General features: G+C 34.6%; 1 protein-coding gene across 8 annotated transcripts in view; it reads left to right on the top strand.

Annotated features, from left to right (window-relative positions):
• Mipol1 (mirror-image polydactyly 1) overlaps positions 1-13,570 on the top strand; it is a 349,459-nt gene that overhangs the window by 93,850 nt on the left and 242,039 nt on the right. For all 8 annotated transcript variants that reach the window (XR_002822316.1, XM_023721848.1, XM_023721844.1 and 5 more), the window contains exons 8-9: positions 1,144-1,177; positions 1,437-1,607. Coding sequence is in view for 7 of the 8 variants with exons in the window: in XM_023721848.1 (XP_023577616.1) it covers positions 1,144-1,177; positions 1,437-1,607 (205 nt within the window). In the remaining variant the exon portion in view is untranslated. The remainder of the gene's footprint in view (positions 1-1,143; positions 1,178-1,436; positions 1,608-13,570) is intronic.

Genomic DNA, 13,570 nt, shown 5'->3' with positions numbered 1-13,570 from the left:
TATTATATATTTACTATAACAAGCATGTGAATTTAGAATCACAGTTTAATTCATGTGATATCCTTTCAAAATACATGACATGTAATGTCTGTCATTTTTGGAAGAATGAATTTGAACTGGTTTTTAGTGACTTTAACATTCTAGGCATGATATATGGATCATGAATGAGGGAAGCAAACCACTTAGTAATTATGGACACTGTCCTACTAATCAGTTTTGAAACTGTCTCATTGCTATTTGTTTCTCAGTAAAATTAATTAAAAAAATTGTTAAAGTATTTGTATATTAGTCTACAGAATACTTCCTGAAAACAATAACTTGGATGTCTTAACTTTTTATTATATTTTCAAAATAATTGAGACTGATCTAGAATATATATCATTTCGCTATTACCCATTACAGATTTTCTATTAATTTTTTCAGTTTAATGGTTGCTTAAATTATAGCCATTTTCTAAGATGCTGTTTAGAACTTCTTCAGTGCATTTCTTCAGTTTGTCAGTAAGTGCTGTCTCTCATAAGATGACATGCATTTATAAGGGAAAGCAATTTATACTCTTTGCTTTTTAGTTAAATAATGCCATATATGAAAACAAGAAAACAGTCATCTGAAAGAACGGTCCAATTTTAGACAGCCTATCTATATAGTATATTTGTTCTAACAAATAGCAACAAGAGACTTTCAGATCAAACTTAGTGTATTTATTTGTCATTGCTTTTGAGGGAACATAGTTAAACTTTGTAATAAAAATACTTCCCTTGTTTTACTTGTGATGCTGTTCAAAAAGAGGAAATACAGTTTGTGATAAGAATTGGAAGTCCAGGAATAAATATAATGGTGAGTATGAGTGCTTCTATCACTGGGGAACTTTCTTCATCTAAGCACATATGAACAATTGATCCTTGTAGTCATATATAGCAGTAAACATTAATAACTTAACAGTCTGAAGTCAGTGCAGAAGATATAGAGCATTATTGAAAGATGGAGTCGAGCAGGTGGCACTTTAATATGTTCAGTGTCATGGTTGACTCTAAAGACTAGTCGAATGAAATTACTTGAGGTTCTAAAGATTTAAAAAGCGAACTCATTTTGCTGCACTAAGGAAATGCTACTGATCAGGCTTTCTGTGTCCCTTTTTTCTAGGCTCGAAAATATTAACCCTGAAGAAAATGACATGGTAAGCCATTCTCTGAGGAGATTTCTTGATGTCAGTCTTATATCTTAGAGGCTTAAGTTCAATTGAGTGGGTTTCAAGAACTAAGATGTGGGAAAAAGAAGAATTGACACACTAATAATGTACATCTTTGCTGCAATATGAAAATTCAATAACTTCACTCAGTCAATTTACAATTCACATGTGCCTATTAATTAAAACCCTATATTAAATAAAATATATTAAAACTTCATGTCTGACTAACATATAATGGTGTTGGTAGACATTACAGGAATTACTGAACAGAATAAACAATGCAGACACAGGGATAGCTATTCAGAAGAATGGAGCTATAATTGTGGATAGAATCTACAAGACCAAGGAGTGTAAAAAGAGAATAACTGCAGAAGAAATGAATGCTGTGATAGAAGAGCGGGATGCTGCTTTGTGTCAGGTAATTCTGCGTGTATCTTTTAAAGCATGTACTTACTGTTTTTCTTCTTTATTAAATCATTAAAAAGTGATTTTTCCCATAGAGTCTTATTTCAATTATTTTAAGCATGTAATTAATACCATAATAATTAAGCATGCTAATACTTATTGAGCCAAAGTATGCACCTTCATTATAAAATTTAATGTATTATCATTTCTTAATAACATAAAATACTTATGTTAATTTTTTACAAAATGTAATTATATTCATTAATCATTTTTATGAGTTTTCTTACTCAAGTTACAGTCTTATCAGGATTGAGAATGTTTTGTTTTTACTGTTTTATTCAAAATGTATACTTAAGTACCTTTTACTAAATATTCTTTAGTAGATCAAATTATTAGTGTACTCTTGTTTTGACTATTACTTCCACCTTCCTGCTCTTACTGAAACCTATTTATTCCCTGAGGCCACTCAAGTAGAACTGATGTTACTGTGTCTCTTGCTAGTTCTAGAACTGGGCCTGGTAGATAATTCTTCATTATTATTTTTTGGTCATTGTTCCTTTTCCTTCCTGAATAGCTCCAGCTTTGAGACTTTTGCATCAAACTCTACTACCCAGTACTCCCATTGTAGTCGTAGACATACTCCTATGTCACTTTTCTCATTTCATAAAGATTTGGAATTGATTTCTCTGTCTCTTTCATCAAGCCACTCCTGTTTTAATTCTTGGTGGTTTATATGCTAGTAACTCACTTTGTGGAGTTTCTCTTTTTGAAGCTGGTGTTGCATACTCCAGTACTTCTATAATCTGGCTTATAGTTGTGTGCTATCTTGTTCATCAGAAGTTTCATTGTGGCATCTCTAGTTTTTATTTCCACCTGCTTTCTTTTGGCTTATTTACCCTAGTGCTCCTGATTCCAGCTATTTTTCAACTCCACTGGTACCTCTTTTATGGGTTTTACCAGTTTCTTTGAACCTCAGACCTCTCATGAGTTTCTGCATCCAACCTTTCCTTAAACCCTGGGACTTCTATGTTGAGTTACATCCCTAGCCTTTATTTTTACAGTTTGATTCAAAGCCGTACTAGGTTGCTTAGTCTAGGCTAGAACTTGTGATACTCCTGCCTCAGCTTCCCAGCCATTATAGGCTTAAACTACTATGCCCAGTTTATTTTTCTCCTTACAAAGCTTAAAAGAGTCTGCGGCCCATCATAATTATTGCCAATTTTTTTTTTTTTTTTTTTCAGAACTGGGAAATGAACTCAGGCCCTTGTGCTTGCCAGGGCTACTGAGCCATCTCCCCAGCCCATTACCAACTTTCTTAAACTCATTTCTCTTGATCCTCTCTCCTTTTCTGCACCTCATGTAGTAAAATCAAAGCCTGGTTAAATTCATCTTCCTATTTGATCTCTACCTTAACAACTTTACATGAAAGGAGAAGGTCATACAATTTGCTGTCTAAACTGAGCCCTTAGAATCTAGCATTCTTTTTGGCCTTAACTAGTCCATTCCCTTCTATAGGTCTGTCTAAAGTCTTTGCTTCCTCCCTAGATGCACCTCTTTTCTCTATTGGGAGAAAATGGGAGGTTGCACGTGGTACTAACCGTTCATCATCTGCCAGCCTATGTGTGTTAATACCTATATCCCCTGCCTCTTCTGCTTTACTTCTTTTTTACTGTGACTCTCTATTAAAGCATCCTTCCTACTTTTGTACTAAAGCACATCTTTTCTTCCTCACTCAAGGTCATGACTTAATCAGTCCTGCTTCATCAAATGTTTCCTATGAACTCACTTTTATCTCTGTCCAAAATGTCCTACTGTCTTCCATGGAGCTGGGGAATTTTGGTAAATCTGAATCTACCTGTGATCTCCCACATTGGGAGCAGAGTATTTTCTAAGACCCTGATACTGGCACATCCTGAATGTTGTTGTTTGTTTCCTCAGCATTGTAATACAGTGCAAAACACTATTACTCCACTTTTGTTACTTCAGTTCTGTCTAACCACAAAATCTCAGTTTCTGTCCTCCAGCCAGAGCTGTCTCCCTAGTCAGTCCATTTTCTTAGCTCTTTCCCCATATCTAGAACTTTTAAAACTCATCGGGGAAAAAAAGTGATTGTAGACCTCAGTTATCTCTTTCCAGTTAACTCTTCTGTAGGGTCTTAGCCACCCAACTTACTGTTATGGTAATAGGCCTCTGACCTCTTATATAGATGACTTTATATTTAATCTTTTTTTTTTTTTGCTCATGGCTGAGGATTGGCATGCAACAAAGGAGTCTTTGTCTTATCCAGATGGGAAAGTCTGACATTTATCATCAGATTTATAGGAGAAGATACTTTTTTTTTTTTTTTTTTTTTTTAACCAGGGATTGAACTCAGGCCCTTGTGCTTGCCAAGGAAGCATTAATTCCACTGAGCCATCTCCCTGACCCCAATACTTAAATTTGTAAAATGTCACCGATTTTTAAATTTTTGTTACTGAGTGCATTGAATTTTAGGTTACTCATTGCACTATTGAAAAGAGAACTGAAAGCATTTTTATGTTCTTGGAAACAATTATGCTGTAAACGCCATAAATTTTCTAAAGCTAACTAAAAATAAAGACTTATTAAATATTGATTGCCACTCATGCCTTCTTCCTAGGTTTCTTTTCCCCATTGCCTCTCATCATATAAGTAGGTAAAGAAAGAAATTAATATTGGGCAGTATTTGCAGCTGGTCTTTATAAATAGATACCTACCATTGAATTATACTTGCAGTGTTTTTTGGGGGGGATGGGAAAGCAGTTGTTGATAATTGAATTTGCATTTTTGTAAGCCATCAGGTGAACCAGTAATTTTTATTTTTATGTTGTAATAATCATATACCTAAACTATTGGATTACAATCATATTTTTACATTGACCCTTTTAAAAGGTACCCTTTTTTATTTGGAACAGTTGTAGATAATAGAAAACTTTCAAAGATAATGTACTGAGAATTCCCATATGTCTGTCTTCCATTTTCCCTCATTTTGCCTTATATTACTGTAGTGTTTGTTAAAGGTAAATTACCAATATTGATACAGTGGTATTAACTTATTAACTCTTTCTGTTATTCAGATTCTACCAGTTTCTCATTTGTGTCCTTCTTCTGCTTTAGGATGCAGCCCGTGGTACCATGTTGCATTTAGTTTTAATTTCTCTCCAGATTTTCCATCAGTTCTTATATGTGACAAATTATTAGTCTCCCCATGCTTTTTTTTTTTTTTTTTGGCAGAACCGGGGATTGAACTCAGGCCCTTGCGCTTGCCAGGGAAGCGCTTATTCCACTGAGCCATCTCCCTGGCCCCTCCCCATGCTTTTGATATGTTTGAGAGGGTATTATTCATGTTTTGTAGAGTAGCTCTAAATTTGGGTTTATTTGATGTTTTTCTCATGATTAAATGGCTTTTTGGCATTTTAGATGAACTATCACAAGATTTTTACCTTAATTTTAAAGCTATTATTTAGCACAGCATATTTTCTAATTATATTGTATTCTGTATCATTCCATATTTTAGCCTCAGTCCATTTTTATATTGAAAGTCTTCAAAATCATTGATAATGTATATTTTTATTTTATTTTATTTTATTTTATTTTATTTTATTTTATTTTATTTTTTCGGTGGGACCAGGGATTGAATTCAGGCCCTTGTGCTTGCCAGGGAAGCACTTATTCTACTGAGCTATCTCCCCAGCCCTCAGTGATAATTTTTAAATTGTTAATATATTTGATAGTTTTCAAATGAAGTTAAAGGAATTTGCTTAAATTGGTATAATTAAAATCTTATCTTTTTCATACATATCTTTATGTTTTTATTTATAACCTATTTTTCTCCTATACCTCTTATATCTGAAACTAAGAACTAAAAATCTGAAATTTCATAGGATGAGTTAATAATTTATGCTGAGCATTGCTTCTGTTGTTCATAGAATTATCTTACCAACCACTCTTTCATTCTTTTTTGTCATTTCTTGACCAATTTATACTTGCATATTTTATTCAAATTGTAAAAAAAAATAGTTGGAATTAGAAGATAAAGCTGGAAGCTTTTGTTTATTCAAATATATCTGTGGGCCCTTTCACTTTCCCATTCTATATGTCCAGTTCAGTTTCCTGTTAGTATAACAAAATGCCAAAGGATAGGTACTTTATAAAGAAAAAGGACATGTTTAGCTCATCGGTTTACATGCTTAATATTCAAGATTGGATGGCTCCATCAGCCAATCCTCTGGTGAGGACCTCTTGGCAGATGACATCACAGTTACGGAGTTGTGGAAGAGGTCATGCATAGCGAGCTAGTTTCAGAGGCTAAGCTTGCTCTGCTTATAAAACCTCCTGCAGGATCTAACCAGTTTTCTGCTATAAAGCTACGTTAATTTCTTCCAATGGCAGCACGCTCAGTAATACAACCTCTTTCATCCATCCCAATCAGTTAAATGTTCTGCCACCTCCCAATACCATCACACTAGCCGCTAAGCTTCCAGTATGTCAACTATTAGGAGGAGCATTCTAACCACAGAAGTTAACTTGGAAGTTATTCTTTCATTTTTCCTGTCAGGAAGAAAAATTGTCTTTACTGTTAAGTTAATGCTTGTTTTATCATTGGTTAAAAATTCTGAGAAGGGAAAAACTAGTAACAGTTTTTGTGCAAATGAATATAACTTGAGAAATGAGGATTGTTAGGTAGAGTTTAATGCATGTTTCTGAGTCAGGGCAGTGAATGAAAGTCTATGAGAAAAGTGTTATGATTCATTCTAACAACATTCAGCTTGAATATGATATGACACTATTGATTGTTGATTTAGTTGTGGTTGGAATTTCAGTGGATGAGGGGCCTGGGAGTTATTACAGTTGCCCATGGAGTCTCTTCTGACATAAAAAACAAGAAGAAGAAAAGCAATGAATGAATAATATAGAAGGGAGCTAAGGATATTTAAGTTATCACAAAAGAAAACATTCTGAATAGTAAAAAATGGACTAAATCTATGTATTGAAGTTCTTTGTGAAATAATTGTTTTAGAGTGCTGCAATGAGTTATAGACAAAAGAAAAAAATACTTGAAATAAAGTCTGAAAAATATCATTGTCATAATACATATGATATTACCATACAATATTGTAAAGAAGAAAATAATTAAGAATATATTACAATCCATTTCATAGTTTTTCTGCATAATTTTTATAGATTTATGGAAAATGACAATTTTATCACACAGTAAGGCATATTCAGAAGGGGTAAAAGAAACAGTCAATTTGAGGAAAGAGGTATTGCCAGTGTAAAGTTACAAAGAATTTTTGCTTAACCTAACAAGCTCAGAAATTAAAATCTAAGAAGTTAATATAATGACATATACTTCAGGATTTAGAAATCCTTGCACTGATTATGAACTTGTCCCTTGCCATTCTGTGCAACGAAAAGGCACTCTGAAAATGCAGATTGAGATTGGAGAGTATGCATAAATTAACAAGCTTATATGAAGATCAAATCCAAAATGTTGGCCAAAGACATCAAACTTAACCTTCAGTTTCAGCAGAGGAGATAGTTCAGTAACCTCACTTTTTAATCCCTCCTTTGTCAGCATTGCCTTCCCTTTGTATCTCCTATACTTAGCACAGTGCATAGAATATAATAGATATAAGATAATTTGTTAAATTATTAAAAGTTTGACAAAAAGTCTTACTTGAAAATAAATCTTAAATAGGGCCGGCAAGATAGCTCAGTGGTCTAAACGCCAGCTTAAGCAAGCTTAGGCAAGTGCGCAAGGACTGTGGTTCAATCCCTGGCACCACATGCCATGCCAGCGCCACCCCCTGGGTGGGCTGAGCTGGCAAAAAAAAAAGTAAAAAAAATAAATCATAGAATTTTATTTCTCTGGAAAAAATCGACATGTTAAATATTTCTCATATTTACAGAAAAACTTGTCTTGTGTATCATACAATTATTTGCTAGTGTTTTTCTCAGTCCAGTAGTTAATATATATTATTAATATTTCCAATTATAATTATTCATCCTTTTTATTATAAAGTTTTATAACATTTTGATAGTATGACCTTAGAAGGTACCCTTTTTATGATAATTTTTTCTTCTTGGAGGTTTTTTCCTGACAGTATGCACTGATATTCTTTGTTTCTTTTGATCAGTCTTTTCTTGCAGTTAAATTTGTCTGCAAATAGAACAGCAACCCCTGACTTACTGTCCGGGTTTCTGTTACATGAAGTATTGCTTTCTATCCTTTGATTTTATCCTGTGAATGTGCTTTTGAATTACATGTGCTTCCTGCATGCAGCAAATTGTGGTTCTCGTTTCTTGATCCATTCTGCCAATCATTTTTGTTTGATGTGTGAATTCAGACCATTTACATTGATATGAATTGGCTTTTCCTTGTCATGTTATTTTCCTATTGATCCCCTGTCTTTCTCCTGTATAGTGCTTGTCTTGCTTAATGGCTTCATTTAACTGGTGCTCTTGGAATTCTGGTCTTTATTATTTCTTTCTAAAATGCCATAACATTTTATAGAGCAGGTTGGTGGTCAGGAATTTTTCCAGTTATTTGTTGTGGAAGTATCTTATTTTTCCAGCAGTGTTGAAAGATAGTTTTGTGGGGTACATCAATCTAGGTTTGATGTGGTTTTCTTTCAAGACTAGAAATAATTCACTCCAAGCTCTCCTTGTCTTACGGGTTTGTGTTCAGATGTCTGCTGTGAATCAAATGGGCTTTCCTTTATTGATGATTTTTTCTTTTCTGTAATTGCTTTTAATCTGCTCTTGCGCTGAATTTCTGAAATATTGATTATTATGAACCTTGGTACAGATTTCTTTTGATTATAGCTAATTGGAGTTCTATATGCCTTGTTTATGTGTATGCCAAAAAAATTTTCCATGTTTGAGAAGTTTTCTGCCATTCCTCTGCAAAGATTTTTTAAATCATTTGCTTTTGTACCTGCTTATTCATTGACTGCTGTCAATCTTATATTGTTCTAATATTGAGGCTTTGTATCATATGGAGGCTTCCTTAGGAAATGTTTGTTGTTCAGAGTTGTCTTCTAGGGATAGCTGGCATTTGGTTTTTGTGTCTTTTCCAAGTGCCTCCTCTCCTACTTTATTATGGATGAGAATTTGGTGTTTGACTGAAGCAGTCATACCTAACCATTTTGAGACCAAGTATTGAAATTACAATTCAAAACCTATGTGTATATGGCCAAGTTCCATTACTGTAATCAAACCTGAGTACTGAGGTTTTAGTTTAGAAAAAACAACTTATCCATTAACATCTTTTGTCTGAAAGAAACATATAATAACATCTTTCAATGATACAAACAGCATTTCAATGCTTTTGAATAGTCAGTGGGATCTTTGCTGTTGTATGCATGCTGATAATTTGTCAAACTTGATTGGCGTGACTTAGATCATATGACTAACAGAGAGGGCTCTCTACCTATTGTGGAATGCATGCCATGGGTTCTCCATCAGTGGTCTAAAGAGGTTAATTTGGAACCTATTATAATTCAGACAAGCAATTAAAGATTCTAAACAAGAAAAAATAAAGAATAAGAATTTTATGGAAGTGAAAGGTTTTTTTAAGTGAAATGTTTTTGATACAAATCTTAATGACATAATAAATATCTCAAGTGGATTTGATGAATTTGTAGAAGTATGTAGTCATATAAACAGTACCTAGCTTGACACATAGAATATTTCTAGTGTTCCAGAATGCTTTCATTTATTTTCCAACCAGAATTCATGAAGAAAGCTTCTTGTTCTTTTCACTACTATTGCTATCAAATCTTGTGATAGTTTAACTTGATTGTGAATTGGTCAGTTTGAGAGACACATAGTTGATTAATGAGGCAAACTGCTGAATATGTACGATCAGGTCATGAGGCTCTGAACTTGGAAATTATTTGGTTGATGTCTCCTTCTTTGGCTCTTTCCTCTCACTTAGCTCCCTGACATGATATTTCTGCCTTGGATCGAGCTGACCATGAGCTGAAATTCTGAACCATGGAACCAAAATAAAGCCTTATTCTTTTAGATTGTATATGCCAAGTGTTTTCCTAACAATGTAAAGCTGATTAATTCAAAATTTATTATGACAAGTGGTGTCATTGATGTAAGTGACTATGTGGCTCAGAAATCTTTGGAATACTTCAAAGTAAGTATTTGGCAAAATTTGAAAAATCAAGCTAGAGAACCCAATGCTCTAAGCAGAGTCTGATGGGTTATCTTAATATCTGATCAAAAGTCCAGGGTTCTTATGACAATGAAGAAAGCAAAGAATTCACTCTTGAGGTTTCAGGACTGTATTGGGAATTGGACTACAAGTGATTTGGTTTACATCCTGGCACATTACTTGTCTGCATTTTTTCATATTCTAAAAGTTTATGTGAAGGTGAACTGGCAGACTAATTTTGCAGAGGAAAGTTTAAGGCAATGCAACATTCATTTTGTGGCATTGATATTGCTGGCTGATTTCAAGCCTTTTTAAAATAACAATCAGTAGCAAAAAGGAGAAAAGAAAGATTTAAAGCATTTGAAGTTTAGCCAGAAAAGAAGAGCATGGAAAGTTGGGACTAAAGATGGTATGGTTCCTGAAAAAATGAGTGGTGTTAAAAAACAGTCAAGTATTTTTCATAGGTACGATAGGAAAAAATCTTGAGAGCACCTTAAGAAATGGCCAGATCCCACCTATCAGGCTCAAGAGTGGAAATGTATAAACTCTTTTGGAATATTATACTTTGGGAAATAAACAACAAAAAAATACCTTGCTTAGTCAGGTCTGCCTCGGGAAACATTTTCCCAAGTTTAGCCACTGGACCTTTAGGCTGCTGCTGCCGTGGTCCAAGGTGAGTGGCTGCTGCTGGGCCTCACAGAAGACATTGAAATTGTCTTGGTGATTCTGGGTTTTGCAATCAGAGAAAATACAAGGGTCATAAAAGGTTTCTACCTAGATTTCAAAGGAAGGCCAGCAAGGTCAAACTATGTGTGACACGGTTACAGTCCCTGCCAGGAGTCCATAAGAGAGTAATGTGTGCCTGTGAGAATAAATTTGAAGCTACAGTGAAGACTCCAGAAACATAAAGATGGCAGGAGCTTGGAATATCTGCCAAGGAAAGCTGCAGAGCCAGGCTAAGAGAGAAGCCATGTGGCGTACAACTGGCAGGGCCAAAGGGGCAGGGCTTCCCATGTTCTTTGGAGCCTGATGCTGGTCATGAACTTACAAAACTTAATGGTTTACCCTGCTGGATTTTGGTCTTGCTCTTGTCCAGTTCTTTCTATCTGTTTTTTCCTTGTTTTGGGATGAGAATGTTTACCTTGTGCCATTGTATCTTGTGAGCATGTAACTTTTAAAAACAAAATTTATTTTTATAGCAGTTCACAGTTGAGAATTTCCCTGAACCTCAGAGGAGACTTTGTTCTTAGACTTTCGAGAAATGTTGGGAGGAACTTTCGAGACCTCAGGGAAGGAATTACTGCATTTTAATTGTGTGCCAGATAGTTACATCATGTTAGATAACACTGTGACCTTGTTATTAGCTCTGGAGATTAAGTATGATTTTAGAAGATATGTTTGGTTTTCAAAGGGTAAAGGGATGAGCTGTACTGGACAGTCTCTACTGGCTGGAGAGATTTCTAGGATTTTAATAAAACCTGTTTTAGGGTATGCTGGGTGGTTTACCAGGGCCATGATCTTGGCAGATATGTGTGGTCCCTTGTGCCTTCCCCCTTTTTTCTTTGCTCTTAATGAGCTTCCTGTCTACCGTGAGATGGTCAGCTTCCCTCTGCCCACATCCTGTCTTCATGTTTTTGTCTTGGAGGTGGTCAATCATAGATTAAAACTTTTACAATCATAGCCACAATAAACTCGTCCCCCTTTAATTTGTGTATGTCTGCTGTTTTGTTCTAGCAATAGAAAGCTAACTAATGCAGTCATTTTATGTATTTCAAAATTTATATAAAAGTAATCACTTTATATACTTTTATCCATATGTAGTAAAGCAATTTTCATTATCATCATGTGGTACTATGTTTCATGCGAATATATCCTGGTTTATGTACATGTTCATCACGTGTCAGAAGTTTATTTTATTTTGAACCTACTGTGAATGAAATTCTATGAATGCTTTGTGCATGTTTTTCCAGAATTAAGGAAGGAAAGGTTTATTTAGTTCACAGTGAAAGTCCATACTCAGGTGGCTTGGAGGCAGAGTGGCACATGGCAGGGGTAGCACTTCATGGTAGGAGAAAACAATAAAACAGAAAGAACAAAAGGGAGGAGTAGCAGCAACAAAGCAACAGATAGCAAGTCTGTCTCTCTTGCATTCCGCCTCTCCGCCCCAGAACAGGTGTAGCACTCACACCCATAATCCCAGCAGCACTCACACCCATAATCCCAGCAGCACTCACACCCATAATCCCAGCACTGGATCATGAAATAATCACAAACCCTGTAAGTCTGCCTCATAACTGCATGAGGCTTTGGGTGGACAACTACACACAAACCATAGCGTATATACCCACATACTAAATATGTTACTTGTATATGCTTTTATATATGTTACTTATATATGTATGTATTACTTATATTTACATGTGTAGATTCGAGGAAGTAGATTATATGAAAATGATAGGTTCATCTTTGTTAGATATTACAAGATGCTTTCACAAAGTTGTTAAAACTGTTTTGATCCAACAATTTAAAAGAATTGCTTTCATTATGAGTGTTAATAACTGGTTATCATTATACATTTTAATTTTCATTCTTTTGATTTTTGTATGCTCATATTTTATTGTGGTGTTTATTTTATTTTATTTTATTTTATTTTATTTTATTTTATTTTTTGTGTTACTGGGGTTTGAACTCAGGAGCCTGCACTTGCCAGGCAAGTGCTTATTCTGCTTTATTGTGGCTTTAAATGGCATTTCCCTTATGATTAATGATGTGCACATTTACTTGTGTTTGTTGGCCATTGTGTTATCCATTCTGAAGTTCTGTTGAAGGCTCTTGCCAAACAAAAATTTATTAATACTGTCATTTAATAGAACAAGTTCATAATTAATTTCAGTTTATTATTTTTTCCTTCTATGCTTAAGATATTTTGTGTCCTGCTTAAAACTCCCTTGGCACTTTTGTGGTAATGAACACATAATGCTGCAATGTCTTCTAGAAGTGTGGTTATTTTTGCTTTTACATTTACACCTATTCTGTTTAAAATTAGGTTTTGTGAGGTCCAGGAATATATTTGTCTTCCTTATACATGGCCAAATGACTTGACCAAGTACTATATATGTTAAGTATTGCATGTCCCTTCCTTGTGGTAACTTAGGTGGCTGTATATGTGTGGGTCTGTTCCACTTGCATAGTACTGTATGCTTACAAGAGAGTACGTCTTGATTTCTGATAGTGTAAAGATCTGTTGTTTGTAATTTCCTTAGCTATAGGAGATTGTTATTCAGCTTGCTATTCTCCATAAAAGTGATAATATTTAGTAGGGATTGAATTGACTGTTGGTGAGTTAAAAGATTAATGTTTAGCAGCTGATTCATTGAAATGATTGATCTTTTAATGAAAACTTAATTTTTCTTTATACACTGCTTTTAAGTGCATCCTCCAATTTTGTTTGTTTTAGTACTGAGAATTGAACCCAGGGTACTAAACTGTATCATGTATGTTTTACTTTAGGTAACCCTCTGTATTCCCAGCTACCTTTGGCCTCACTATGTAACTCAGGCTGACCTCTAATTTATGATGATTCTCTGGCCTCATCCTCTGAGTGCTGAGATTGCAGGCCTGTGGTGCCCCCGACTTTTTTTTTTTCTTCTTACCTCATCTTCACAGAGTACTGGAATTTCAGGTTTGTGTTACCACCATGTTTTTGGTATGAACTATTTCACTACCATTTACCTGAAGATATTTTCTTCATTTTTATGGTAGATGTAAGATTTCTGTTATTCTACTTA

Source organism: Octodon degus, unplaced genomic scaffold, assembly GCF_000260255.1.
Source record: "Octodon degus isolate 3935 unplaced genomic scaffold, OctDeg1.0 scaffold00086, whole genome shotgun sequence".
In the NCBI taxonomy this organism is placed as follows: domain Eukaryota; kingdom Metazoa; phylum Chordata; class Mammalia; order Rodentia; family Octodontidae; genus Octodon; species Octodon degus.
This window is presented reverse-complemented; position numbering and strand designations above follow the sequence as displayed.